We start from the raw sequence: 27,847 nt of genomic DNA, 5'->3' as shown, positions 1-27,847 counted from the left end.
CCTTTTGACCATGCTGACCGGTTTTATTGTCGATCTATGTATGGCTTGTCAACCAATAGTGATCAACCTATTGACTGTTGACCGCATCCCCTCTAAATCTGGGTACACACTGGCAGATATTTTTTCTATAGGGTGCTATTGTCTACGGAATGCAATGACATTTCTTGTTGATCTATTTCTGGAAAATAATCCTCTTCTTCATGTACATTTTGATAATAATGTTTAATATAAATATATAATGGTTTTATAGACACTATTTTTGTAATTGTATTATATTAAATTAAAAACGTATGCCTACACTTAAATGCTTTGTTATTTAGGACAGTATGAAGGTAGAGCAATCTATTATGTAGAATTCTCAGGACTAAAATCTTTCAGCTATAAATTTTCCGAAATTCATAGCACCATATAATATACAAATATTACATTTCAAATTGATCACTATGTTCCCTATAATGCTCCGGGTATTCTTTTCTTCATTAAAATTATTTAGCAATTAATGTTGTAATTAAGACATTATATGCTTTTCTTTGTATTCTCTTTTAGGATTAATAAAAAATCAGTTTGCGGAAGCTCCTTGTGGAGTCTGTACATGGAATCCCTCGGTGGAAACGTATATAACCATGTCTCCGGGCCACAGATATCGCTTCCAGGTATATATATATATATATATATATATATTTTTTGAATTTCCAGTAGGGTTCGAGAGTAAATATCCCAAAACTGGCACATACCAAGGATTGTTTCTGTAAGAGATTTTCTATTATTATTATATTTACATTAAATTCTAAAAGCCAAATGATTAAACATATCGATAAAACAAATACATTTTTATAAGTGCACTGCCCTTAGAAGATAACTACCCATACATATACAAGAATTCTAAAAATAAATTATATTATTATTATGTGTCCAATCTTCAATAACATAGGGAGAGAAAGTTGCTATAGAAATTCCAACACACAAATCACAAACACGACAAGAAATTGTAACCTGAACCACATTGAGAACAGCCGGTGGTAGAGCTTGCTCTCTTCCGCATTAGAGGCGACAAAAGGTCACATTCTAAAACCGAAGGGTACAAGATTGAGAAGTAGACATATGAGGATGATGCACTGCTCTTGCTAGAATTGCATTTGCTAGAGAACATTAGAACAACAGTGCTAGTGTGGGAAGTCTAAATATAAACTGTGAACTTCCAGTCCAACTTGCTTCCCACAGACACAACTGAGGTATCACCGATCAGGGCTGCCTATATCTGCCTGTTTGGAAAGATGACCTCTGTTCCGCTCTGTGCACTAACCAATATCTACACAATAAAATATGATTTTATTGAAACACAAAACCACATATGTTAAACCGGATGTAGGTTCTTTTGATATAGAATTCATGTCAACAGACTAATGGACATGTATCAAGCCCTGCAAAGGGATAAAGTGTAGGAAGATTTAGGGCCAACCAACAAGCTCCTGTTATTTTACAACTGGTTTAGAAAAAAAAAATGTCAATAGCGTATTGGTATGTATATTGCCATTAGCCAAGCTTTGATGCATCATCCACTGTAGAGTGTAACGTCCATCATAAGGATAATAGTGAAAACATTAACAATCTAAAATAAAAATATACTTACTGTGACATATGCATAATCTAAATTATTTTCCATCATCATTTCCCCAAGTTTCTAGTACATAGAATGTAGAACAGTTTTATTGCTTTATGTGGACATCCTTGAAGCTGGAATTAGTAACCGCCAGACATACTGTCCTTTCTGAGACTGACGACGCTGAATCATCTGCCTTACAAAGGCTACACTCAATAATCATGAAAATCACGAATAAAGACTTGTGACATGCAATGCTGGGCTGTGAATCCACTCATTGTGCAGACTTCCTGCGATGCACACTAGTTTGTATTTGAAGTCTAAAAGAGCCAATTGTGTTTTTCTAACAGTAATAAATATGTGCGGTCTTGTGATAATCTACTTGGGCTGGAAAACGATTAATCCAAATGTTTTTTAGCAACATATTTCTATTAGATAGAAAACATTGTGACAGTACATGATGTCATACCTCCTAGACCTCCCAGGGTACCGAGCCTTCGGACCATTGGCCAATAGATGAGGGAAAGCTCTGACATTTTGTACTATCAGGAGATTGCAATAGGAATAGGCCAAGTTAATTTCTGTGGACTAATCTAAATTAGCAACGGATCACACCCTTCTAGCAACTCTTCCATAATCATTTCAAATAAGTATTACATGGTCTGTTTGTTACAATACTCCTGCTATTCATGATGATATACCCAACGACTGATAAAGAAAAAGATTCCCTGCTCCCAACTGCAAGACTTAACCACATCTCTCCATTGACTTCAATACTCTTGCTATTTAATTAGGTAAGTGTCAATTACATAATCTTCACATTTCACAATAGCACATACAGAAAGACAGAAACATAAACACAGTTCAAGATCTTAAGGTTTGCCTAAAATTATAACATATACGCTATAGCCCATAGCAATCAATGACATTAACTTATTTTTCAGAAGACTGCTCAAAGTGAATTTCCAGTATCTGAGCTAGGTTTAAAATGTCAAGACAAATTTCAGATTTATTTTCTTTACAGTTAAGATGCACTGGTCTTCTATCAAGCAAACACGTTTAAAGGACCAATGTACCTTGAACAGAAGCATAGTTATATATAAAAAAAAAAGTTAGTGATAACCTTCAAGAGATAAAACAGTTTACCCAGATAAACTGAAAATGTAAGGGCAAGATATTATTCTATCATCAGCATATATTTCAGAATCTGGTTGCAGTGTCCTACAATGAGATTACTTGTGGGAAAACTGCATCATATAGGATATATGGGGTTTGTATGTTCTCCCCATTTTTGCACAGGGTTTTTCCCAGGTTCTTCTTCTTCTTCTTCTTCTTCGCACAATCTAAAGAAAAACATATTGGTAGATGAATTGGCGTTTAGTGTGTTTGTATGTCCATGTGATGAGGAATGTGTAAGCTCCACTGGGTCACGGTCAAATGTGCTTCACGGTTAAATACATTTTTCCCTAATTATACTGTGCATTTATTTTCCACAAGTTTTCTGAGACATTAGTTATAACTGAAAAAATCGGCGGTAAATTAACACAGATAAATGGATCCCCCCCTTGGATATATTGATAATATCCTAGATGTGACCCAGTTTTAGACTTAATGAAAACAAGACGTGATCTATTATTTTCATTTTCCATCCGGTAGAGAACACTGACGATCCTCGAGATTTGTTCTCACAGACCACAAATCTCGGTCAGCGATAACGACGCGCATTACTGTTTGCTATAGCCCCTAAACGCACACTGATGTAGGGGCATTTTCTAAGAGACTTTGCGAAACCTAGCAAAGTCGCTTAGAAATGCCTTAATATCAGCATGTGTGTAGGGGGCATTAGGACCTACAGAGAAAACACTGAAAACAGGTTTACAATTCTGATTTACAGACAAGCCTGACTTTTCAAGTGAACTTGTCAAAATAAATGTGAAAATTACCAAGCAAATATTTGTATTCTTCATAATGACCTATAATGTATACCTTACATAAGAAATATAATCTTGTTCTACACAACATTTTTTTATTTAAATTTATATAACGAATGTGAGCGATGCCAGCATTTTTTAATAAACACGTACATTCTCTCAGTGGCCACTTTATTAGGTACACCAATCTTGTCACATGATCATTTAAGAACTAACCCAGAGGTTCCCACACTCAGTCCCCAAGGCATTCGAACCATCCAGGTTTTAAGGATACCTATGCTTAAGCACAGGTGACTTAGTAAGTACATCACTAAATTTGATTTAACGATCTGCAGTCAATCATGGATGTACGTAAAACCTGCAGGTATAGTGTCTTGAGAAACAAGTTCAGGGGCCACTGATCTAGCCAACAGTGGCATCAACGCACTGCAAACAATGAGTAAGAGGTTAAATCATACACATGTGATCTTAATGATGGACTGCGCAATGATTGGGGTGGTATGGGAATCTCAGAAACTTCTCACCTCATGTGATTTTTATCAACAGCCATCTCTAGGATATGTTAGGACAAAATGTTAAACAAAATCTCCCGTAGGCCAAAGTGGTAAACGCAGAAAATGAAATAAATGTATATTACAGGCCGATAACAGCAACACACACCATCGCACTATGTAATAGAGAAGATGAAGCCGTAGGAGGCAATGGGTCTAATTCAGGCCTGATCGCACAGCTGCTAATTTGCAGCGATCAGGTAAACGCTGCCCCGCCAGAGTGAAATCCTGCCTTGTGAATAGATGTGCATTGTTGAGAATCTATAAGTAGCCGTGCAAATAATTCCAAATCCATTCGCAAACTGCTCCCCATCAAAAGATTTTCATAGTGTGTGCAGACTCTGAGTAGTGCTGGACTTACCTCGGCAGCTGCGATGACAACAGGCTGATTGTGGCTGAAGCTGACATCACACCCCCTTTCCTAAAACATCTTGGGCACTCCCATGAAACTGTTTAGGATGGTGCTGGTGATATTGCTATGGTGTAGGGCAGGCATGTCCAACGTTGGCCCTCCAGATGTTGTGAAACTACACATCCCAGCATGCTTTGCAATAGTTTTAGCATTCTCCAATAGCAAAACTGTGGCAAAGCATGCTGGGATGTGTAGTAGTTTCACAACATCTGGAGGGCCAACGTTGGACATGCCTGGTGTAGGGTATGTTATCCCTACACCTTTATTATCTATCTCTACAATAAAATTGTGTAAGGTCTGTCCAGTCTCCAAAATAAGTGTCCCCCAATGCTCCCACTGCTAGGGAGATGAGATAGACCTTAGCCTAGCAGAATCCAGGAGAGGAGGCGCACACCCTATGGAATGCATTAAGTATAGAGGCAGGATGGACAGGGGGACAAGACTGTCATGGAGGGGGACAGGACTGACAAGTGGGCAACCATAACGGAGAGGATCAGAAAATCCGACAGCCAATGTGTTAACCCAGCATACTGTATGTCCTTTACTAGTATATCTGCCAATGTAGCATTCTATTTATCCTTGATATCAACCCCAGACCTTTTGCTTAATTCATTAAGAAATAACAAATAGCCCAGATCTGTCCATGCAACTGCTTTGACGTGAATTGTCCATTTAGTTCTGGTCCCTTGACCAATTTATTAATATCAATCCCTTGAAACACTTGGAGGAAACAATTCCTCCAAATTTGATGTGAATACCCTAAAGCTAAAATGTATTGTCTGCATCATATTCATTATATAACTGTAAAGCCCAGGTATACATTACTCCGACAGATCTGCCGACATAGTGGAAAAAATGTAAAGCATGCTTACTGATCAGTCAAGTCGATATGTTGGTCCAGACATCACAACTAGGTGGGCATTTCAATTCAAGTTATGATGTCTGTCCCTGAAGCCAGTGCATGGGTGGTCAGCGAGTCACCCGTATTCACAGCCAGACATGCCAACATATCAGCATCGGCTGCCCTGCAGGGCCAATTCTAGAGGTCTTTGAGCAGCAGACCTACAGGGTGTACACACCTGCATATAAAAAAAAATGACATATCATTGTAGTGTGTGCCTGGCCTAACTTAAATGTTTCGAACAGTTGAAATAACAAAACTTGCGTCTGTCTCCAAACAAATGGTGTGTTATTATATATAATGTACATTTAGGTTTGCCATAATCTCTTTCATGTAGGGCAACTATGATTTACACAGTTTCTGTAAAGCCCCCTACACTGTGGCAAATCCCCGCCGACACACTTGCCAAAACCGGGGGGGGGGGGGGGGGGGGGGGGGGCAGCCTTCATACTGCGGCTGCAGCATGATCTTTGTTAATCTGAACATGGAGGAAGAGGGGGGGGGGGGGGAGGATACAATCATTAATTATATGGAGTATATATATATATATATATACACACACACACACACACACACACACACACACATATATACATATATATATATACATACAGGGGCATCAACAGCAGTGTAGACCCCTGGGCATAGCAATGTATTGGGGCCCCTACCGATCCTCCAGCGGTAGGGGTGGGGGAAGCTTTGATGTCCCACGGGTGGTAGGGGGTATTATATCAACCGCTCCGCATGTAGGGCCTGGATCAGTAATTTTTACTAATTACCCCTTTACTGCACAGATGGTTATATCTCCGGTTCACAAGGGCCGATTTTTAAAATTCTTGTACCTATGGAAAGAGGGGACCCTCAGCTTTCAACCTAGGTCCCTTAGACTCATGGGGGGGGGGGGTTTCTGGGTACTCAGAAACCCCCCCCTGCATGCGCTACTGAGTGTACACACTAAAAACAATATTGCTCAGAAAGACCTTTCTGAGCGATGTTGTTCACAATATCACCTAGTGTGTATGGGCTTAACTGAAAAAAACTAGGTGAAATGCAGACTTGAATTAAGTCAGCCACAGAAGCCGTGCAAACCATAGAGGTCATACATCCAATCTTTAGCAGATTTATTGGCACTTTAAAGCCAATACGGTCATACAAGTGATATTAAATTACAACAAGCTTCTATTCTAGGCTATGCATAACAATATTAAATTAGTTTACTAAGAGCATCAATATGTAACTTTGTTTGAAAAGAATTGAGAGATAAATATGAGGAGACAAAAAGCAAATGACGGGAGGAAGATCATTATAAACAACTTATGAGAGCAGTGTGACTTTTATGCATGTGCCGTAGTAAAAAAAATTGGAACTGCGCCTGTTCTGAATCAGGCCCACTGTATAACAACTGTCTGATCGCCCAAAATATTGCACAGTGTGCGCCTAGTATAACACAATGAATATGAAGTAGGTCATTAAGACTTTTGATTGACGGACATGAAATACAGTAGCTATATAAAAATATCCATTGCTTATTGCACTACAGCACTTTATAGTAACTTTGAGACATGGTTATAAATCTGAATGGATCCACACAATTCGGACTTTAGGTTGACATGCATTAGTTCAACATGAAACATAGGTCAATATTGTCATGGTCGACACATAAAAAGGTTGACATGGCATTACATCATTGGATGTGCTTGAAAATTCCAATAAAAAAGATGTTGAAAAAAAATAAAATAAAAAGGTTGACATGAGGTTTTACTATTTTTTTTACTCTCTGAACTTTTTCATACTCCGGACCATCCACATGGACTAGGAACGGTAAAGTGCGCCGAGCAAAGCGCCAGTGGCACCTGGCCCAAAGAATGGAGTGCAACGCCAGGGTACAGGGGGCTGTAAATCCACGTGCTCAAATCTACGAATGGGAAACCCCCCAAAAATGGGAAAAACACATGAATGCCTTTTCATGTGTCGACCATTTGCATGTCAACTTTTTTCCCATGTTGACCTCTAATTACTGTTAAACCCTATCATCCACAACCCAAGTACACCCTGCCTGGAATGTAGAGGTTCTCCTGCGCAGGAGCATTGCCTTCTTGATTTTTCAAATGGAAACTTTCTGGTCTTTAAAAGGGATATGTGGCAAACCCAATGCGTTTCTGCTATCAAATCATCATTCCTTTTTTTTGCACGACTGGTTTAGTATAAGCCACCATAACCTCTTACAAAGTACATACAATTGCCATAACCCAGCTCACAGGTCCTCATGCTGTCCTTTCATACACATGCAGCGATTCACTTTTTTCAGTGAAGAGAACAATGTTTAATCTAACGTTGTCAGTATAAACAGGAGTGTACGGTACTCTTTACCTAGCACGGCGCCCATCGCGGGCATTGAATGCACTTAAAAATCGGGTGCGACGCGACCGACGCGATGCCCGCGATTTCCCATAGGGAACAATGTTAAATTTCTCAATTGACCCGATTTTTCTGTCCAATGCCTCAAATGACCCGATGTTTAGGAAACAATGTTAAATGGCCCACAGAGGCCAAATAGGCACCCTAAAGTGTGAAATGGCCCCCACAATTGTTAACGCCACCCCACGATCAACGTGAACCCGAACCGTGGCGAGCGCAGCGAGCCCGCGAGGGGCGGCGGTACGCGTCCTACGACCTTTTCATACCCCCACTATCCACGTCGGCGGAGTTGAGAATAGAATAGTGTGGCGAGCGCAGCGAGCCACCGAGCCCGAAGCGTGGCGAGCCCCGCGAGGGGACACGGATACCTGTGAAGCCCGCAAAGGGACGCGTTTACCTGTGAAGGTATCCGCTGCGCTCGCCACGCTTCGGGCTCGGTGGCTCGCTGCGCTCGCCACACTATTCTATTCTCAACTCCACGCCGACGTGGATAGTGGGGGTATGAAAAGGTCGTAGGACGCGTACCGCCGCCCCTCGCTGCGCTCGCCACGCTTCGGGTTCACGTTGATCGTGGGGTGGCGTTAACAATTGTGGGGGCCATTTCACACTTCATGGTGGCTATTTGGCCTCTGTGGGCCATTTAACATTGTTTCCTATGGAAAAATCGGGTCCATTGAGGCATTGAACAGTAAAATCGGGTCAATTGAGAAATTTAACATTGATCCCTATGGGAAATCGCGGCCATCACGTCGCACCCGATTTTTAGTGCATTCAATGGCCGCGATGCCCGCGATTTTTTTACCTGCGATGCCCACGATCAAAATCGTGGGCGCCGTGCTAGGTAAAGAGTACCGTATACAGCAGTACAAGCAGGGTAAGCTTTCTATTAGGCCTACATAGCATTTTCACCCGCTTGCCTTTGGTGAAGCATTACATCGCTATGAATCAGTCAGTCGGTGTCAGAAGAGCCTACCTACTGTTTACAAACTGCTTATTTGCTCTGTGCAGGTTCATTGACATATAGAAATCTTAATCCATCAGCAACGGCACTACCCAGGCTATAAATAAAGTGCAGATTATGGCACGCAGAGCAGGCTATCATGTGTCTTCTCCAGACATGTGTACATAGTAGCAGAGAGGAGTCTGGCCATAGTAGAGAAAGCCCCCCTAAGTCATGGTTCAAAACACCTAGTAATCTGGCTAAGAAAAAAAAAAACAACAACAACAACCATCATCATCAATCATCATCATCATCATCAGTGAATGAGCAGGTTCCTGAAAATAATGAATGTTCCATACGCCAAACAGCACAGCATAGGACTTTCTGTCCCCAGACACCCGCAGTACTTCTGCTGTCACATGTTCATACTGTGCACCTATCACTATAAGGCTTACCTTGCCAGTGGATGCATTAAACACCTACAACAGCAATGACTTATCACATCAGTTTCTAGTTAACCATTAATGTAATTAACTGTATGCCCAGGTAACTCTGCCCGCAACACAGGAATAGTTTCATGTTGATTGTTATATCATTTTCCGTTCAAAATTTAATTTTGCTACTTTATCTTTACCAACCACCTATCTTTCCTCCGATATGCATGCTGTGGTATAACCTTGAATCAGTAATGTCGCCACATACCATTTAGAAGCCCATCAGTTGGTTATGATTCTATATTACTACAGGTTGAGTATCCCTTATCCAAAATGCTCGGGACCACAAGCATTTTGGATAAGGGATTTTTTCGCATTTTGGTTTTTTTTTTTCCCATACTTACCTGGTCCCCTGGTGGAGCCCCGACGGTTTCCCGATGTCCACGGCAGCCTTAAGGATCCTCTTCAGCGGTGCATTTCGCTAGTGCGCCGGTGACATCACGGATAAGGGAGACCGGACTTTTACTACTCTGTTTATCACGGTCTGAGTTGATTTGTTGGTCTGTACAGGATTTTATGTAGTCTATTTTTCTATTCCATTTTGATGCCGCGGGTCCGTGCATTGGGATTGAATCGGCATCGAATGGAGCTGAAAATCTTCGATGTCCATTCGATGCATTTTATTTAACAGATTGTAACATTAATACTATTGCAACATATATACATTGCTTAATAACTAGCCATGAACATACTTCCTGTACCTTCGCGGTACCATACAAGAAAGAGGTAACATACTGTAGTAACAAGCCACGCTATGTTTATAAAGTGGCACCGTTACCTATTCACCTCATCTGTAAATAATGAAACCAAAAATGAAAACATTGGTGTGACAAAATTAACACGGGACACATTACACTTAAAAATGATCTCATGTAACTGGTTCATTTTTTGACATCTCCGCATGCTTTGCCTGGCCCAGCAACAGTAGGCAGTTTTTTCCATGGTTAATGCACCAAAATAGAAGCTCTGTTTGAAAGGAAACTGTGGGGAGACAGAGAGAGACAGACAGAGAGAGACAGACAGAGAGAGAGAGACAGAGAGAGACAGAGAGAGACAGAGAGAGAGAGAGAGTGTGCAGGGATAAGGCTGGACATATTGAGCTATGCTGTAGCAGGTACATTTCACCAAATGATTCATTTCTGCCGGATTATATTAGTCACTGTTGCAAAACCTTTGAACATCCTTCCCATCACTTGAAATTCCTTGTAATGCGCTGGCCACAGACGTCTTGCTGTAATTTCCACCAGCAATCATTTACAAGCACAGATCTGTTCTCAAAATCCAAGCCAATGAAATATAGTATATTTTGTCTAGATCAGTGACATATAGATTGCTTCTATATAAAAGATTCTGTGTAGCAATTACAATTACAGTTAAGACTTTAAACATTCACTATGTTCTATATCAAAGCCACAGCTAATTGCATGAACTCTTCAGTCTCTTATATCCCTTTTACACCGCTGCAAAAACCCAGGTTTTTCCCTTGTGGATCCGGGTCAGCGTCTGTGTAAAAGGGGTTAACCAGTGTCCCTTTACACAGGACTTCTACCCAGGTCCTTACCAGGGTAGAACACAGGCAGGACCTGGGTAGAGGGCAGTGTAAACGGGTACGCCGGGTCATCCGACCCAGCTCCAATTTATATCAATGGGGGAAGCCCAACCTCCGGACCGCAGTTTAGATGGGGTGATTGCCGGTCCCGGCGCTTGGAGAGGATGTCATCTACATACGCTACCTCAGTTTACACTGCGGGTAGGCACCGCAGTGTAAACTGAGCAAATCCCGGATCCGACCTGGCTTGGATCAGAATTCCAAATGCCAGTCGGATCTGGGTGTAAAAGGGGTATTAGGAGCACTGAATTCAGAAACTATAGTAATACTGTATTAAATAATTATTTCAGGGTGTTGGAAAGTGCACATCTCAAACTACAAAAACATGGCAGCACGAACAGTGTTATAGTTATCACTACAGCCACACAGCACTGACAACATGGGTTCAAACCTCACCACCACCCTAACCGTGTGAAGTTTGTATATTGTCCCCATACTTGTGTGGGTTTCCTCTGGGTACTCTATTTTCTTTACCACAATACAAACATACTATATTGATTATTGCAGTAGTTCTCAAACTGTGGGTCCTGACCCCAAAGTGGGTCCCAACCTTCTCAGCATGGGGTCGCGACTCCATATTGCTGACCATCAGGCTGATTACTTTTCTCATCTCAGTCAGTGATTCAAGGAGTCTGAGAAATCTGTTGAATTGTCTGTTATTTTAGACTCCTCGCATCACTCTGTGCCTCCACAATGCTGCCATGTATGTGCTGTCTGCGGACTACACATGTGATGACCTTCTGCAGTAACTTGCTGGGGTCCTGTCATTATTTTTATTGTCTGATGGGGTCCCAAAGCAAAATAGTTTGAGAACCCCTGGATTATTGGATACTTAAGAAAATGAACCCTAATGTTTAAGTATGTGCATGTGCACGTGGTTCTGATCAGCTGTCACATTGTATGTTTCTATGTGGTGTATACAGTATGTATTATATTTACTATGAAATATTTATATTTATCTATTCAATGTTTTCTCTTGAAAAGTCGGTACTCTTTACCTAGCACGGCGCCCATCGCGGCCATTGAGTGCACTAAAAAATCGGGTGCAACGCGACCGACGCGATGCCCGCGATTTCCCATAGGGAACAATGTTAAATTTCTCAATTGACCCGATTTTTCTGTTCAATGCCTCAATTGACCCGATTTTTCCATAGGAAACAATGTTAAATGGCCCACAGAGGCCAAATAGGCACCCTGAAGTGTGAAATGGCCCCCACAATTGTTAACGCCACCACACGATCAACATGAACCCGAAGCGTGGCGAGCACAGCGAGCCCGCGAGGGGCGGCGGTACGCGTCCTACGACCTTTTCATACCCCCACTATCCACGTCGGTGTGGAGTTGAGAATAGAATAGTGTGGCGAGCGCAGCAAGCCACCGAGCCCGAAGTGTGGCGAGCGCAGCGTGCCCCGCGAGGGGACGCGGATACCTGTGAAGCCCACGAAGGGACGCGTTTACCTGTGAAGGTATCCGCATCCCCTCGCCACGCTTCGTGCTTGGTGGCTCGCTGCGCTCGCCACACTATTCTATTCTCAACTTCACGCCGACGTGGATAGTGGGGGTATGAAAAGGTCGTAGGACGCGGGCTCGCTGCGCTCGCCACGCTTCGGGTTGACGTTGATCGTGGGGTGGCGTTAACAATTGTGGGGGCCATTTCACACTTCAGGGTGGCTATTTGGCCTCTGTGGCCCATTTCACATTGTTTCCTATGGGAAAATTGGGTCAATTGAGGCATTGAACAGTAAAATCGGGTCAATTGAGAAATTTAACATTGATCCCTATGGGAAACCGCGGGCATCGCGTCGGTCGCGTCGCACCCGATTTTTAGTGCATTCAATGCCCGCGATTTTTTTACCTGCGATGCCCACGATCAAAATAGTACCGAAAAGTCTATCAATATCTAATGCCCCTATTTCTAAACATCCCTCTGACATTAGATTACAGACACATTACTCAGTGGATCTCCCACTCCCAGCATCCTCATGTGTCAGCATTTCACACCATCAGCAGCATCTCTCTTTATCTCGGAGCTATGTGATTCACCACATTGATCAACATGCTAAATTGCAGAATCGGAGTTGAACTGTATCATTAGGAATGATTCCTTTTATGAAATTTGTTTAAAAATATAAAATTATTTTTTTTGCTGGAAAATGATCACATTCAAATGTCAACAAACTAAACCAGAAAAAAAAACGAAATCCAGGTAACAAGAAGCAGCCTCAAAAGATTTGTTTAACACAGATGAGAAGTCAGAATGGCCTGAGCTTCATCTGTCAGTGATGAAAGGGTCCCCAGACCATAGGTCGACATGCATTAGATCTTTTTTTTTTTTTTCACTGCAGATCTAGGCAACCTGTGGCTCTCCGGCTTTTGTGAAACTACAAGTCCTATCATACCCTCCAGCTCATAAAGTATCCTGGGACTTGTAGTTTCACAACAGTCGGAAAGCTACAGGTCTGCCCCACCTGCTTGGGGCTAGAAGTACTAAAACAACTTAAGAAGAAAAAAAGGTGTTGTCCAAAGAATCCAATGAGAGCTTTAGTGATTATTTCCCAGAATACATTAGATAAACAGCAGCTAGACTCCCCTCCATTTTTTTATTTTCTTTTAGCATATCTCCCCATAAACTTAATTATGCTCATTTTTGTAAAAATAAAGTGGGCGTCATCAGGTGCAGGTCTGCAGTGATATCATGAACTTTTAATCCCGGAGGGATTCTTTTTTAAATGTGGGTTATTTAAAAATAAGATTTTTAGGATAGAAACATCACTCTCGCTTGTGCATTTTGATACCAAAAATCAGATTTTTACTGTTTGGTTATAGAGTGTTACCATAACAACATGCTTCTAGTGCAGCATAGCTGCTATTACAGCTTGGATGCGCTTCAATTTGTATCATGGGAACGGCTGTGATTTGCATTTTGTAAATAGTGTGAAACGTGTATCTGTTTAAACTACAATTCCCAACAGCCTGCAGAACATCTCTTTTTGATATCCCCAGAAATGGCGGAGCTTGAGGGGGCCTGTCCTAGGAAGGAGGCACGGAGCAATGAAACATGAGAAGGAGCCCGGGGCAAGAAGACATCTAATAAGGTAATTGTACTGGCGCTGACATTGTGTGCTGTCCTTGCAAGGGCAGCAAGACTCGTTGGAACTTGTTTGATTTTGCTGTATTGTTACTAGTTGCATAAAAGTTCAAGCTTCAGGGCCCCAAACATTTAAGTCCACCAATGGGTGTCATGGGAAGGATTTACCCACAACTGTTCAACCCCATGACTTCAAGCACTGGCAAAATATCTTTTATCCTGGTATTATAAGCTGAAAAATGTATTTTCCATGGTTGTCCCAACCATCCTGCAAATAATTTAGGAGGCAGGTGGGGATTTCACAATACATCTATAGTAACAGGGTTAGCAAAATAGTTCAAATATATTCCCCAGGGAAATAGAGACGAGCACTCCATAAAGTAATTGTGTAACTATAAATTATTTGGAGATGTACACAGCAATTGGTCCAATACACACTAGATAATGTATCATCCATGATTGAAGATCACACAGATTTCCTGCTCTATTGTCTTATCAGTCTTTATTACATAAAACAAGTTAATTGAAAGTAGCAGCAGTATCAAGCTGGGTGTTCCGATGAAGTACAAACTCATTGCATTACGCTTCAACCAGCTGCTAGGCATCATGATGCAATGTACGACTACATAATTACTCACCACCCTCTTTGAAGACAGAATTGTCGGTTTTCAGACTTAACCATTGCTGCCTTCTGGTCATCTCTGCGCAACAGCACACTGTCCTGACAAGATGCCATCCTCTAGTATTTAAACATTAAGGGGTAATTAAATTAGATCCCCTGATGCATTGAGGGTCAGGGGAGCAGAGAAGAGGCTGACTACTAGACTCCCTCTAGACCAATGATTTTCAACCTTATTCAGGTCGCGGCACAGCGGACAAGACTTTAAAATTGCGAAGGCACACCAATGTGCTCAAGAGAAAAACTATTTTAAAAATTTGCTGATATGCCCACAATGCTCAGGATACCACTGCCTTGCGGAGCAGTCTGGACCCTACAGAGCCCCTACAATACACACACTCCCTCTTAGCCCCTGTTTATTGTTTATTAGCTAGTACACACACTCACCCACAATGTACCACAAAGTCTATAGCCCCTTTTTTTATTTATCTGTCCTGCCCTCACAATTTTACCCCAGTGCCCTCACTCCCTACACTACCCTTTACTTAGCTTTGGTACTTGTCAGGTGTGCAGTCCCAGCGTCGGCTGTCCCTGCTTGCTGCACCTCGCTCCTGCTCACTCGCCAGCTGCCGGTCCCAGGTCACTGCCTGCTTTAACTTAACCCGGGTTTCACAGCGCCACCTCACGGCACTGCCTCTCTTCTCACGCAGTGTCCCCTCTCACACAGGCGCCACACACACCACGTCCCGCCGCAACCCCACTCTCAGTGTGTCAGCGTCTCCTCGCAGCCTGCTCACGGCCACATCGACTCTCCTCACATGCCGTGACCCACTGTCCCATGGCACACCTGGGAACTGGCCGTGTGCCGCGGCACACTGGTTGAAAATCACGGCTCTAGACTGTAAGCTCCTTGGAGCAGGGCCCTCTTCCCTCATGTTCTCACAGGCCCTCTTCCCTCATGTTCTCACAGAACTCTTCTCTTCATGTTCTCACAGAACATTTCTATTACAGTTCTCTTACTCACCTACCATCTATACCGCATATCTTCTCACTCACCTCCCTATATCTCAGCTGTATTGTGTACTAAGAATTGTGCTTTAATTGTGCTCTGTTTTTGTTCTTCTGTTGTTGTTATGTCTAGTTATGTCTTGTTCTGTGTACCCTGTACCGTTCTACTGGCTGCTTAGGATCTGTGCTGCTAGCCAAATATGTACCCTGTGTCTTCCCCGTAGTGTCCTATATCTGTACTGTTTTACTTGTCTACCTATCTGGCTGGTGCAATCACCATGGGGCGCCGGCTCAATGGCTGCCTGGGTGCTGCACAGCTCAGTAAATATATGTTCCCCATGCCTGTATCCCTCATTAGAGTACATCTAATATATATCTGTACATATCCTATATCTGTACTGTTACTGGCTACCTAATCTGGCTGTGTAATCACCATGTGGCGCCGCTGAATGGCTGCCTGGGTGCTGCCCATCTCAGTAAATATATGTTCCCCATGTCCATGTCCCTCATTAGAATGCATCTAGTGCAGGGCTGGGCAACACCGGCCCTCCAGATGTTAATGAACTACACATCCCTGGATGCTTTGCATTAGTTTTGCTATGTGGCCATGCTGAAACTGATGCAAGGCATGCTGGGATGTGTAGTTCATCGACATCTGGAGGGCCAGTGTTGCCCAGCCGTGGTCTAGTGCATATCTGTATGTGTGATGTATATCTGTACTGCCATTGTTGCTCGTTCTGATAACCCTTTGTATTACAGTATGTGCATTATTTTTAATGTCTGTAAAGCGCCTTGAGTCCTGTTGGAGAAAGTGTGCTATCTAATCAGCAAAAGTCCAGCATCCACCTGGGACAGAGCTGCAGCTGACTAAAGGGGACAGACCCTGTAAGGAGAAGCCGGGCCTCCAGCATGCTGTGATAATTATGCTATGGACTCCTTCTAAAGACATGTTCTCTTCATATTGTCACTAGGAGACTGCTATTTATCAATTACAGAGGTGATGTGGCTCAATTACCGGTAATTTTTTGTCAAATATGGATCATAAAATTAAAAATAATTATTTTGCTAAAGTTTCCTTGCAGGAAAGATACCCACACTCCTCCCATCAATTGCAGCTGAAGAAATCATTCAATCATCTGCAACTGGTCCATAAACCATAACTGGTTAACATAACAGAACATCTGTGATGCAGGCATCTTTGGACCTTCCAACATGGTGACACAAAGTAGAGCTCTAAAACATATGAATCCCTGGGTTTACTTACAGTTACCTTGAATGTTACTTAAAGTAATATTCGGGAGGCAGCAGGACCAAAGGAATATATAGCTTTCTGAATTACTGCTACAGTTTTAATCATGACAAAGACATAGAAAAACACCACAGCAAAAACCAAACTGTGAGAGGGCTTAAGAGATTAATGTCCTTATTCTAGTTATCACCCTACGCAGTAGCAGCTGCGACACTGCTATATTATGAAACAGCAACAGGAGGTGTTAATAGACACCTCCAATATGCTTCTTCCCACTACCAAGACCAGAAAAATGACCATGACAGCACCACGCCTACAAAATGGGGGTGACAATTCTGCTCTGTAGAATGCTGTCCAGTCCTGCTCAGTCCCCAAATGGCATAGGCGCACTGCAGCTGACAGAATAGGTCGCAGAGCACCCGCTATTGGATTTGTATGTAAATAGTCTGATTTATGTATAAATACGAATCGGGCCCTAATGCTGTGTACACACGGGGGAGATATATTGCTAAGTTTCTACTTTACATCAGCGACCAGAGATGGTCGCTGATGAAAAAGAAACTGCCGGGGGGAGCCCGGCAGTGGTAATCAGCTGGTCGCAGGAGCATGTTCCTGCGACCAGCGATCACCACAGGGGCAAAAACGGGAGCGCGCACCCGGCGATATATCGCCGGTGCACACTCCCATTGTGGGCAATATGGTCGCTCAGCGACCATATTTCCCACGATTTTGCACAAAATCGCCCCTGTGTGTACGCACCTTAGGAGATTGCAGCCATCTACTCCCCTCTGTGGCCATTTTTTGTTGTTGTTTTTTAACCATTATTATTATAAACACAACTTTTAGGTCTACTATTGTAACATTTTACTTTTAAACAACTGATTTAGTATAAATATCAGTCTCATACATATTTTAGAAATCAAGGACAGGATGCAAGGTGCATTTTAATGCAATGCATACTTGCACTCATTGCAAGTATAACCGTGTTTATTAATGCTATATGCTTAAAGAACATCATAAAGGACAGCTCTCTTGGCTGTCCTTTGCAATAGAAGGAATTTCATATTTAAGGCACGAGAGTTCTCCTGCACAAGCACAGCAATTGTGTTGCAGGTATATGGTATAGTATTTGCTGAACAGTTAAAGGATTATTGGGGAGGGTTAGTAATATCCACATTGTCAATGCCAAAAGCATCCCAGCCATGTCACTGAGCCCAATTCTAATGGCAATGCTGCCTCAAAGTTGGTTTGGGTTTAGTCCCATAAGGAGCAGTGTCTGTGTGGGGTGTCTATGGTCTCCCTGTTTTTTTCCCTCACTAAGGGCCCCATACACTGGTCCAACTTGTCTGAGGCACAAATTAGACCAGATGTCCATTGACCTTCCCCAGCAGCTCCCCAGGAGTGATGGTATCTGATCTGGCACTTGATGTGCCATTTTTACATTTTCCCATGCAACATATTGTATGTAAAAGGCCTGCCGGAGAGCAGTCGGGGGAGTTCAAGGGAAATCCAATCGCGGGTGCTGAAAACTGAACATACGTGTAATCTTATTTGCAGCACATTCATCTCTGATCAGATCCAATTTGTCCGGTTCCACGCGTCATATCGGGTAGTTGTCACACACACGCAATTTGGCCAATTTAGAAATTGGTTGAATTCGGACAAAATCGCACCAGTGTATAGGCACCTTAAGTCTAAAAAGATACTTGTAGGCATTTTGTAAAAAAGAACTAATGCGTTTCTATGGTAGGGAATTAAACTGGGCATCAAGGACTTATGTAAACTATTACATATTCTCTGGAAAGTGCTGTATGATATGGTAGTGATACATAAATAATTATACCTATGAAATTGCTTAATAAATCCTTAGCTGGTCACAGGACAGATCTACATCATAATGGATGGTAGGGCATGAAATACGCTAAAAAAAAAACACGTGAAAAACTAATCTTGACCTTTTCACTGTCGACCTAATGCTTGTGTCGACCTATTTCATGTGTCAACCTTCAGTGGTCGTCCCAATGCATGTCAACCTAAATAGAGAGTCGACCCAGTGACCGTATCCTGCCCAGAGCAAATTCTTTTTAGTACATCAAAGCTTTATTTGTCAAGCTGTATGTACTGTAGCACCTACAGCTAGAACCTTCATGGTCACACCGTTCTAACACGTCTGATCTTGTGTTAGATCACTGTTAGGTAGACTACACTGCCAGACCTTCAACAGCTCAACAAATAAAATGTTCTGTAGCCCCACAAGAATAGAGACACCTTGCTAAGGCTGAAGGCTTACCATATGTCTGCATATGTACAGTATGTAACCGAGATCTCTGCATTACTATTATGTAGGGTTTAATTATTATTATTTTATTAACAGTTTCTTATATAGCGCATACATATTACGCAGCACTTTACAGAGAATATCTGAACATTCACATCAGTCCCTGCCCCAGTGGAGCTTACAATCTATATTCCCTACCACATGTACACGCACACAGACATTCTAGGGTTCATTTTTGTTGGAAGCCGATTAACCTATCTGTATATTTTTGCATTGTGCGAGGAAACCGGAGTACCCAGAGTAAACCCACGCAAGCACGGGGAGAAAATACAAACTCCGCACAGTTAGAGCCATGGGGGGGATCGAACCCATGACCTCAGCACTGTGAGGAAGCAATGAGAACCATTACACCATCCATGCTGCCCCAATGTGTTTTTTGCAGTACCATTACTGTGCACCAGGGCCGGATTAAGGTTTTGTGGGGTCCCGGAACAACTACATTGTGAGGCCCCTCCAAAACAATGAACCCTTACCTTGTCCACAGTGCTCACCCCTCCCCCCCCAAAACTGCGTCACCTGAGTATCGCCTGCCGACAGCCGTGGTATCTGGACCAATAATTGAAACAGCCAATGCTCATTGTCATCAAGCGCCGTGCAGCCCCCGAGTCTTCTCATCAGCAGCACAGACGTGATGTGTCATGTGCCGCTGAAGAAGGGAATTTGGGAACAGCCCTTCGCTGTATGCTCAGTGAGCATCGGCAGCCGCTGTTCCAATTGCCGGACCACAAACCACAGAGATACCGGGTGGCACAGTCAAGAGGAGGGGGCAGCACTGTTCCACTTACAGGATTACCCTGTGTAGGGGCTCCTTGTATGTGGGGGCCCTGCCACCCCTCCCTTAATCTGGCTCTGCAGTAGGAGGCTTTGAGATATATGTGCTAAGCCCTGAATAGAGATACAGTGGATGGAGATAAGGTACAAACTGGTCAGCTGCTAACTCCCATTTTTCAAATCCAGCCAGTAAAATGACAGTTAGAAGCTGATTGTCTGGTACTTTAGCTCCATCCATTTAGTCCCCCCCCCCCTTTTTTTTTTCATTGTGAAAACATGCATGATCCATTGTGCAAATGAGCACACATTCAGCTGCAAATCAGCCAATATCACACAGCAGCAAATCACCATAATGGTAATACAAATATAGGCTGAAATGTGAAATCAAAAGAATCTTAATACAAATTAATTCAGTTGTTGGGCATAAGTGCCGTGTGGGTCCGCCCATGTGTAACAGGTTTAGGGGGTTATTCGGAGCTGATTACATGGCTACGGATTTGCAGGTCAGGCTTTAATTTAAAGATTTCGCATGCGTACTGCTTGCACAAGACAAGGCGCATGAGTACTTTTTGCACGAGTATGCATGCGTGAAGTGATAATATCTTGCTACTTTTTTTTTTTTTTTAATCGCTGACTGTATGCAAGTTGACCGCTGTTATCTGGGAGTGTCAGGGAAAATGCAGGTGTGCCAAGTTGTTTTTAGGGAGGGCATGTGACGTCAGCTCCGGTCCTAATCAGCCTGTTTCTATCACAGCCTCCGAGTAAGTTAATGTAGTGTTTGGGCTTCGATAGTGACAACTTATTGCACATTACAGCTCGATTTCTCAGGAGGCTACAAGCTGAAATGTGTACCACCTAACTGATAACCCCAAAAGGCTACACTGGCAATGAATGAATTTACTTAAAATACAAGTATATTGAATTTGATTTTTTTAACATAGTATAATATTTTGAAACTTGATTCCTATTATGTCATACATAAATCATTACAGAAAAGAGAGAATGCTGTAATGGAAACTTTCTATTAGAACAAATGGTAATTGGTGTATGAATTGTGTGTATTCTCATATATATCAATTTCCCTGTTCGCTTAAGAAACTAAAACATGGATAGATGTGATGGAATCAGTACAGCTTTACCAACAAGTGCCCGCACAGGACCTGCAGTGTACCATGTACCAAATTATGGTACCGTCTCCACCTGAGATAGTCACCAAGGCTGTAGCTGTTGTCAGATTAGGTCATTGCACACAGTTATCAACTTTACAATGCATTGCCCAGAATTGGGAAACATTAATCCAAGCTGTTACCTCTCACGAGCAGGGACTTCTCTACCACCTGCCTCATGCCTCCATTCATTCAGTCAATGATTTTCTGTATTAATAGCACATGAGTTTCAATGCAATGAAGACGGAGGCCCTGATTATTGTGTATTGTAGCTCCCATCAGAGCAGGCAAGTGTAACTAGCAGAGAGAGAGAAGGGGAAGGGACTGGAGGATCAGAAACAAGAGGGATGGTGGTGCACCAGCGGCTCACCACTGGTGCACCCTTTTTTACAGTGGCATGCACGGAAATTTATCGGGAGAGTGCTCCTGCAGCACAGCTCAGCCCGAGAAATTTCCGGCCATACCACCCAAGGGGTTAAAGGCCTATAAGGGTCCAATAAATTAAAAACATTTTCACTTTACAAAACTTTTGAGAATTACATAAGCATAAACTTTTGCCCATCCGTCGGACGGACCTTAAGACTAGTAGGGTATAATGCTGTACAGGGAGAGGGCTATGGGGCAGATGTATTAAGCCTGGTGAAGAGATAAAGTGGAGATAATGCACCAGTCAATAACTTATTTTTCATAGCCGATTGGCTGGTGCATTATCTCCTTCTACTGTTTCTCCTCTTTATCTGCCCCTATGTCTGCACACATTTGTTTTAATATACCAGCCTGGATATGTCACAATGTTATTTATAAACTGACAAGACTTGCATTGACATTTAAATGTAATAATACTTTCTCATGATTCAAGTTTACAGTTCAAAAAATATTTTATAGTAGTACTTCAATGGCATATCACATGTCAGCATTGCCAAAGTAGATCATTTCATTATACTTGTTAGATACGCAAACAGAAAGGTCACCAAGACTACAGAGAAACATCAAAATTGATGGCAGATAACTACTTGGCCCATCTAGACTGCCCCTTTGATACCACCCCCATTATGTAACTTTGGCACAATTCCTTAAGGGCCTCATACACTACAATGATTTTGCATGATTTCATGCGATTCTGAATTTTTGGGTCGATATATCATTTGTGAATTGGCAAATAGTATGTGTTGTCCAGCCGATCCGATGCGCGGTCTGTTGAGTGTCTGTTCGGAGCCCCTAGATTGCTAGTGCTGCACTATTGATTTAGTAGAGTCGCATTTAATCGGATGGAAAATTGAGTGTTTTTTGTGCATGCGATGTATCGCAGGAAGTTTCACTGGCAATTCCTGTCCCCCCAGCCCCCCCTAATCCTGCCCATCAGTCTATATCTATGGTACAATTGTATACAATATGATACTGTACATTGCATGCAAATGTTTGTGTCTTACGCTGTATACCAGGCATGGCCAACCTGTGGCTCTCCAGATGTTGTCAAACTACAAATCCCATCATGCCTTGCCACAGTTTTGCTATAAGGGAGTGTTAAAACTGTCAGGCATGCTGGGATTTGTAATTTCACAACATCTGGAGAGCCACAGGTTGGCCTGTCCTGCTATATACCATATGCAACAATAGCACAAAAGTATAAGGTCGTATGGAATACCTCCCGGGAAGGAGTTCAAGGGAAATCGCATCAGACTTCAGGGTCAGAGACCCTTTATCCTTGCCATCAAATTGCAAATGTGCAAAAAAAGGTTTCATAATACAGTTCCATACTAGAATTCATACTCTCAAGCAGGGCAATCTTTACATAAGGACTCATCTGGCAGCCTAAAGGGTTATACACACAGTGAGATTTTGTCAGGAGATTTTGACTAAAATCAAAGTCGCCTAGGTTAGAGTCGGTACAGGAGAAACACTGGGATTTTGGCTAAGTCCGTATCTTCTAGGATAAATAGACTGTACAAGCAAGGCAACTTTGCTTAGGCTATATACTATCATTAGTTAGACAAAATCGCTTAGTCAAAATCTCTTGGGAATCTAGTAAAAAACTGCTTAGTCAAAATTGGCCATTAGCCAATATCTTATCGTGTCTACAGGGCTCTTAACTGGTATATCTTACAGCACGATTAAAGCTGGATACACATTAGACGATATAGGTGCCCAGCAACATCATGCGTGACAGGACCTGGCAGGGGGGCCGGCATTGGCAAGTGCATACAACTTGTTGATGCTAACAGCGACGGTGAGTGATGCAGATAGGACCAAAACCCAATCCTATCATCGCAAAGGATGACTCTTCCCGCAAGAGCCATCCTTTGCAAAATTCTTCATGCATACAGCGTTAGTAAACGCCGGTATGCATGCGCAGGCTAGCAGCAAGCTTAACAAGATTCTTGCGGTGCTTGATGCATCTCGCCCATTATCATCCTGTATTAGTTGTCTCCCCAGTTCCCAGAGGGTATGCAGTCAATAGATCTACAGTGTCTAGGTCAACAGTCAAAATACTAACAAGACTGCACTCACTAACAAGGGCAATCTACCAGACTATGTACACCACGCAGTATACATCTCCTAATAGCTCTCCAGCTGAGGGCTTGCCTTGCAGTATGATTGGTCAGATGAGGAAACCGATTTTATAGTCTTGCCATCAATGCCCTCTTCAGCAACCAGGATACTAGGACTAGGTTTGGTGAGCTGAGCTCTGCAGCATGAGAATGGTAAGGCTCACAAATTCCCCCCTTCCAATCCAGACACAGGAGTGAATCCTCATTCTGTATGTCTATTGGTACATACAGGACAGCCAATCAAGATGAAACTATAGAGCATAGCACAGCAAAATCTAGCGGTCCACGCAAAAGCTTAGTCGCCATTGGTGACCTGGCATTTGTTGAAACAATTAATATATATATATATATATATATATATGTGGGAGAGTCCGCACTCGAGATTGATTGTTATCATAGGGGGTGCTCCAACAGATGAATGAACATCATAGGGATATAGAGATATGGAAAAATGGGCACTCACCAAGGTCTTAAATCAGCAGAGATAATTTATTCATGTCAAGCAAATACATCCGACGTGACGTGACGTTTCGATCAGAGGATCGTCATCAGGAAAATAACAGCATACATAACAAGTATCATGTCCAACCTGTAGGCAACCTGGTATCCATCCATGAAGGAGATACAACTGTATAGCCTCACCGGGCCAGTTTAAATACCATCCCACCGGAAGTGATCACTGCACTTCCCGGTGCAACATCAAAATAGGTACCATCGTATGTTAAAAGCACATAAATAAAGTTCAGGCAGTTTGCTAACTAAGTCTAATGAATATAGGCATAGCGATTAGTACCAGAATGTCATAACTAGCGATAACAGATACTTACAAGCGCTGTACAGCGCTAAACATATGCGTCGCGCTGTACCGGAAGCAGAATTTGCGTTCCACCGGCTTTGGTCACGGGGAACTTCCGCGTGTCAACTGCTAGCAGTGTCAGCTACGCTAAAGCCGGATATGGAACTAGCGTTCCACCGGTGTTAGCTGAGGGGAGCTTCCGCGTGTCATACGTATGTTATACCTCATGTATGACGCAGTTGTATAAGGTTGTCATGGCAACGCGGCTTAAGGTCTAGAAAGCATTGGACAGCGGGGCACAGGGGACATTAAAGTATTGAATAAGATGTTGTGGTATTTATAAACCAGCCCGGGTGGCCTCACTAAAACTGGCAAATTATAAAAAATACATACAAGGGAAGCTTATATACAAATATACAAAAAAAAAAATAGAAAGAGTAAATAAAAAATAAATACAAAATCCATGTGTCACCACTTGTTAACACACGGAACAGCACCTCTGAGTGACACAAAAGTATATACATAGGTAGAATATGCAATAGTGTACTATTTTTGTTATTTTTAAATTTTATACTGTTTGGATAATTTTATATTTTTTGGGAACCTTAATGTTAGAAGATTTAGAAAATTTAAAGATACACTACCCCACGGGGGTTGTAAACCACTTCCAAAGAATATCATCTCACTATAATATAAATGTGAGAAAGACATAACATGAGTACCAAGCATAATGGTTCCAGAGTATATGCAAATTGCATAAACACTGAATAGATGAATAAAACATCCATCACAATAATACATTTGAATAAAGAAATAATATAAAAAGAATATATATAGAAAGAATATGTACAAAAATAGAGTGACCTGGAGACACCACATCCAACTTCAAAAAAACAAAAAATCCGAACCAAGGCAACTGGAAACATAACCATAAAAATGAAAAAACAGGAAAAGGGCATCAGAGGTTATTTAACGTAAGAAAATGGATAATGGATTTGCCTCGTTTAGGCCTTTAGGAGCAATTGTGCCCAATTCAAAGATCCATTTGGCTTCACGTCTTTTGAGCATGGTGTCTCTGTCGCCACCTCTCACAGGCTTCGGGATGTGATCTATCAGCATGCATCGGAGACTAGCCACACTGTGGCCCATTTTAGCAAAATGCTTAGCGACTGGTTTATCGGAGGTTTTTGCAACAATAGCTGCCCTGATTGTGGTCCTATGATTGGCCATCCTCTCTCGAAAGTCACGTTTGGTCAGGCCCACATAGTATAGCCCGCATGGGCAGATTAGGATATAGATCACATAATCCAGTCTGCAATGGAGCCGATGTCTGATGGTAATCTTTTTCCCACTGTGTGGGTGAGCGAAAGTTGGTCCTACCAACATGGACCTACACGTAGTGCAATCACTGCACTTAAAACAACCGTTTTTTGGACGTGATAACCAGGTGCCTGTATCTGTTTTTGGTTGGCAAAGAGGTCTCATTAACAGATCCTTGAGGTTGCTTCCTCGTCTGTATGCACACATAGGAGGTATTTTACTGACCCCAGTGAAAGCCGGGTCAGTAGCAATAATTGGCCAATATTTGGCAAGTTTCCGCTTCCTAGTGTGCGCCCCTGTATCAAAAGTATTGGCATAAATCATCCTTGGTTTCTTTTCAGGTGTGAGCGGCACCAGCTGGTCTGCTGAGTTTTTGGACCTTGCCTTGGTGAGGCATCTAGAGAGGGTGGAATCTGAGTAGCCACGTTGTTTAAATCTGGAGTACATTTCTCCAATCTGATCTTCCATCGTCGCAGTAGCTGTATTATTTCTTAAAACCCTTAGAAATTGGGACACAGGTAAGTTCTCCTTTAGATGAGGGGGATGGTGGCTCGTGGCGTGAAGTAAAGAGTTCCTGTCAGTGTCCTTACGATAGAGTCTGGACCCTAGGCCACATCCTTCTTTGAAGAGGGTAACGTCAAGGAAATTAATCTCACAACAACTTAAAGAAAAGGTGAAGCGGATCGGTGTCTCCAGGCCATTCAAACAAAAAAGCATATCCCTCAGGTCACTCTCACTCCCTAGCCAAATCAAAAAAACATCGTCTATGTATCGACGGTAATAAAATATCTTGGTCCCATAAATGGGAAAAATATGTCGCTGTTCATAGCATGCCATGTATAGGTTGGCATACGCCGGCGCCAGATTCGACCCCATGGCGGTGCCGGTTCTTTGGACAAAGTACTTGTCCTTGTACATAAAATAATTTTTAGTCAACACCAGTGTGGTTAGTTCCACCAGGAACTCAGTGGGGGGACCTCCACGGGGTTCATCTTGCAATGTAAGCCTAATCACCTCTAAGCCCTCATCGTGGGGGATCACCGTATACAAAGATGCGACGTCCATTGTCACTAAAATGGCTTCAGGGGGTATAGCTGGGATGTTCTTAATACTCTGAAGTAAGTCACCAGTGTCACGTAAGTAACTGGACGTTTTTGTAACAAAAGGTTGTAGATAATGATCCACATATATTGCCAAAGGCTGCAGGACGGATCCCCGGGCCGAGATAATTGGTCGGCCAGGGGGATCCGTCATGCCCTTGTGGATTTTAGGCATCGTGTAAATTATTGGACAAATTGGGTAGTCCACCCTCAAAAAGCCACGTACATGTTCATCAATCCACCCCGCAGATAGAGCTAGATTCAAAACACTATCAATCTCCTTTTTAACCTGTACTCCAGGGTCCCCTGAGAGACATTGGTATACCAGGCTATCGCTCAATTGTCTTATAATCTCTTTATCGTAGTCTGCCCAATCCTGGATGACCAACGCACCCCCCTTATCGGCCTGTCTAAAGACCAGGGAGTCGTTGGCCATCAAGGATTTTAAGGCTTCACGTTCAGGTATCTGTAGGTTATGGAATTGTGGGCGTGGGGAGGGCGGGTCCCTTGTACAGTCAGTAAGTCTTAGATACGTTTTAATACTGGGATTGACACTAGAGGGGTCAAAGAGGCTTGGTTGTTTAAAAAGTGGTATCTCAGTGGCACTAGAACCACCTTTGAAAAATTCTCTGAGTCGAAGTTTGCGCCCGAACTTATAATGATCTACAGTGGACTGGAAAGGTTTCTGGTCACAGGTAGGCACAAATGAGAAACCAAAGGACAAGAGTTTAGTCTCACTCTCAGTGAGTTGATGGTTTGACAGATTAATTACTAAATCCATTATCTGGGATTCCTGCCTCGTCTTTTTCTTGCTGTACCCACCCCTTCTAGAGGGGTATCTAGATCGTCCCCCGGCCTCCCTCTGTTTTTTGCTCGGGTATCCCGGGAAAAAGACCCGGTGGGGGGTTTCTGAGATCTCTGGTCGTTATCCCCTCTCTCAGAGTCAGAATTGGACGCGGAGGTTGATGAGTAATTCTGTCTAAACCG

At 42.7% G+C, this 27,847-nt stretch overlaps 1 protein-coding gene across 3 annotated transcripts in view; it reads right to left on the bottom strand.

The window, feature by feature from the left end:
* The window catches only part of MYO5A (myosin VA), a 141,127-nt gene that overhangs the window by 90,553 nt on the left and 22,727 nt on the right, over positions 1–27,847 (bottom strand). For 2 of the 3 annotated variants that reach the window (XM_083183895.1, XM_083183893.1), the window contains exon 1: positions 1,631–1,684. The exons of the other annotated variant lie outside the window; for it this stretch is intronic. In XM_083183895.1, coding sequence (XP_083040021.1) covers positions 1,631–1,669 — 39 coding nt within the window. In that variant the 5' untranslated portion in view covers positions 1,670–1,684. Of the gene's footprint in view, positions 1–1,630; positions 1,685–27,847 lie in introns of those variants that run through there. 3 annotated transcript variants of the gene reach the window in all.

This window comes from Crinia signifera, chromosome 4, assembly GCF_055691185.1.
Source record: "Crinia signifera chromosome 4, ASM5569118v1, whole genome shotgun sequence".
NCBI classification, from domain to species: domain Eukaryota; kingdom Metazoa; phylum Chordata; class Amphibia; order Anura; family Myobatrachidae; genus Crinia; species Crinia signifera.
Note: the sequence above shows the minus strand (reverse complement) of the source record. Positions and strands in the feature narration are given on the sequence as shown.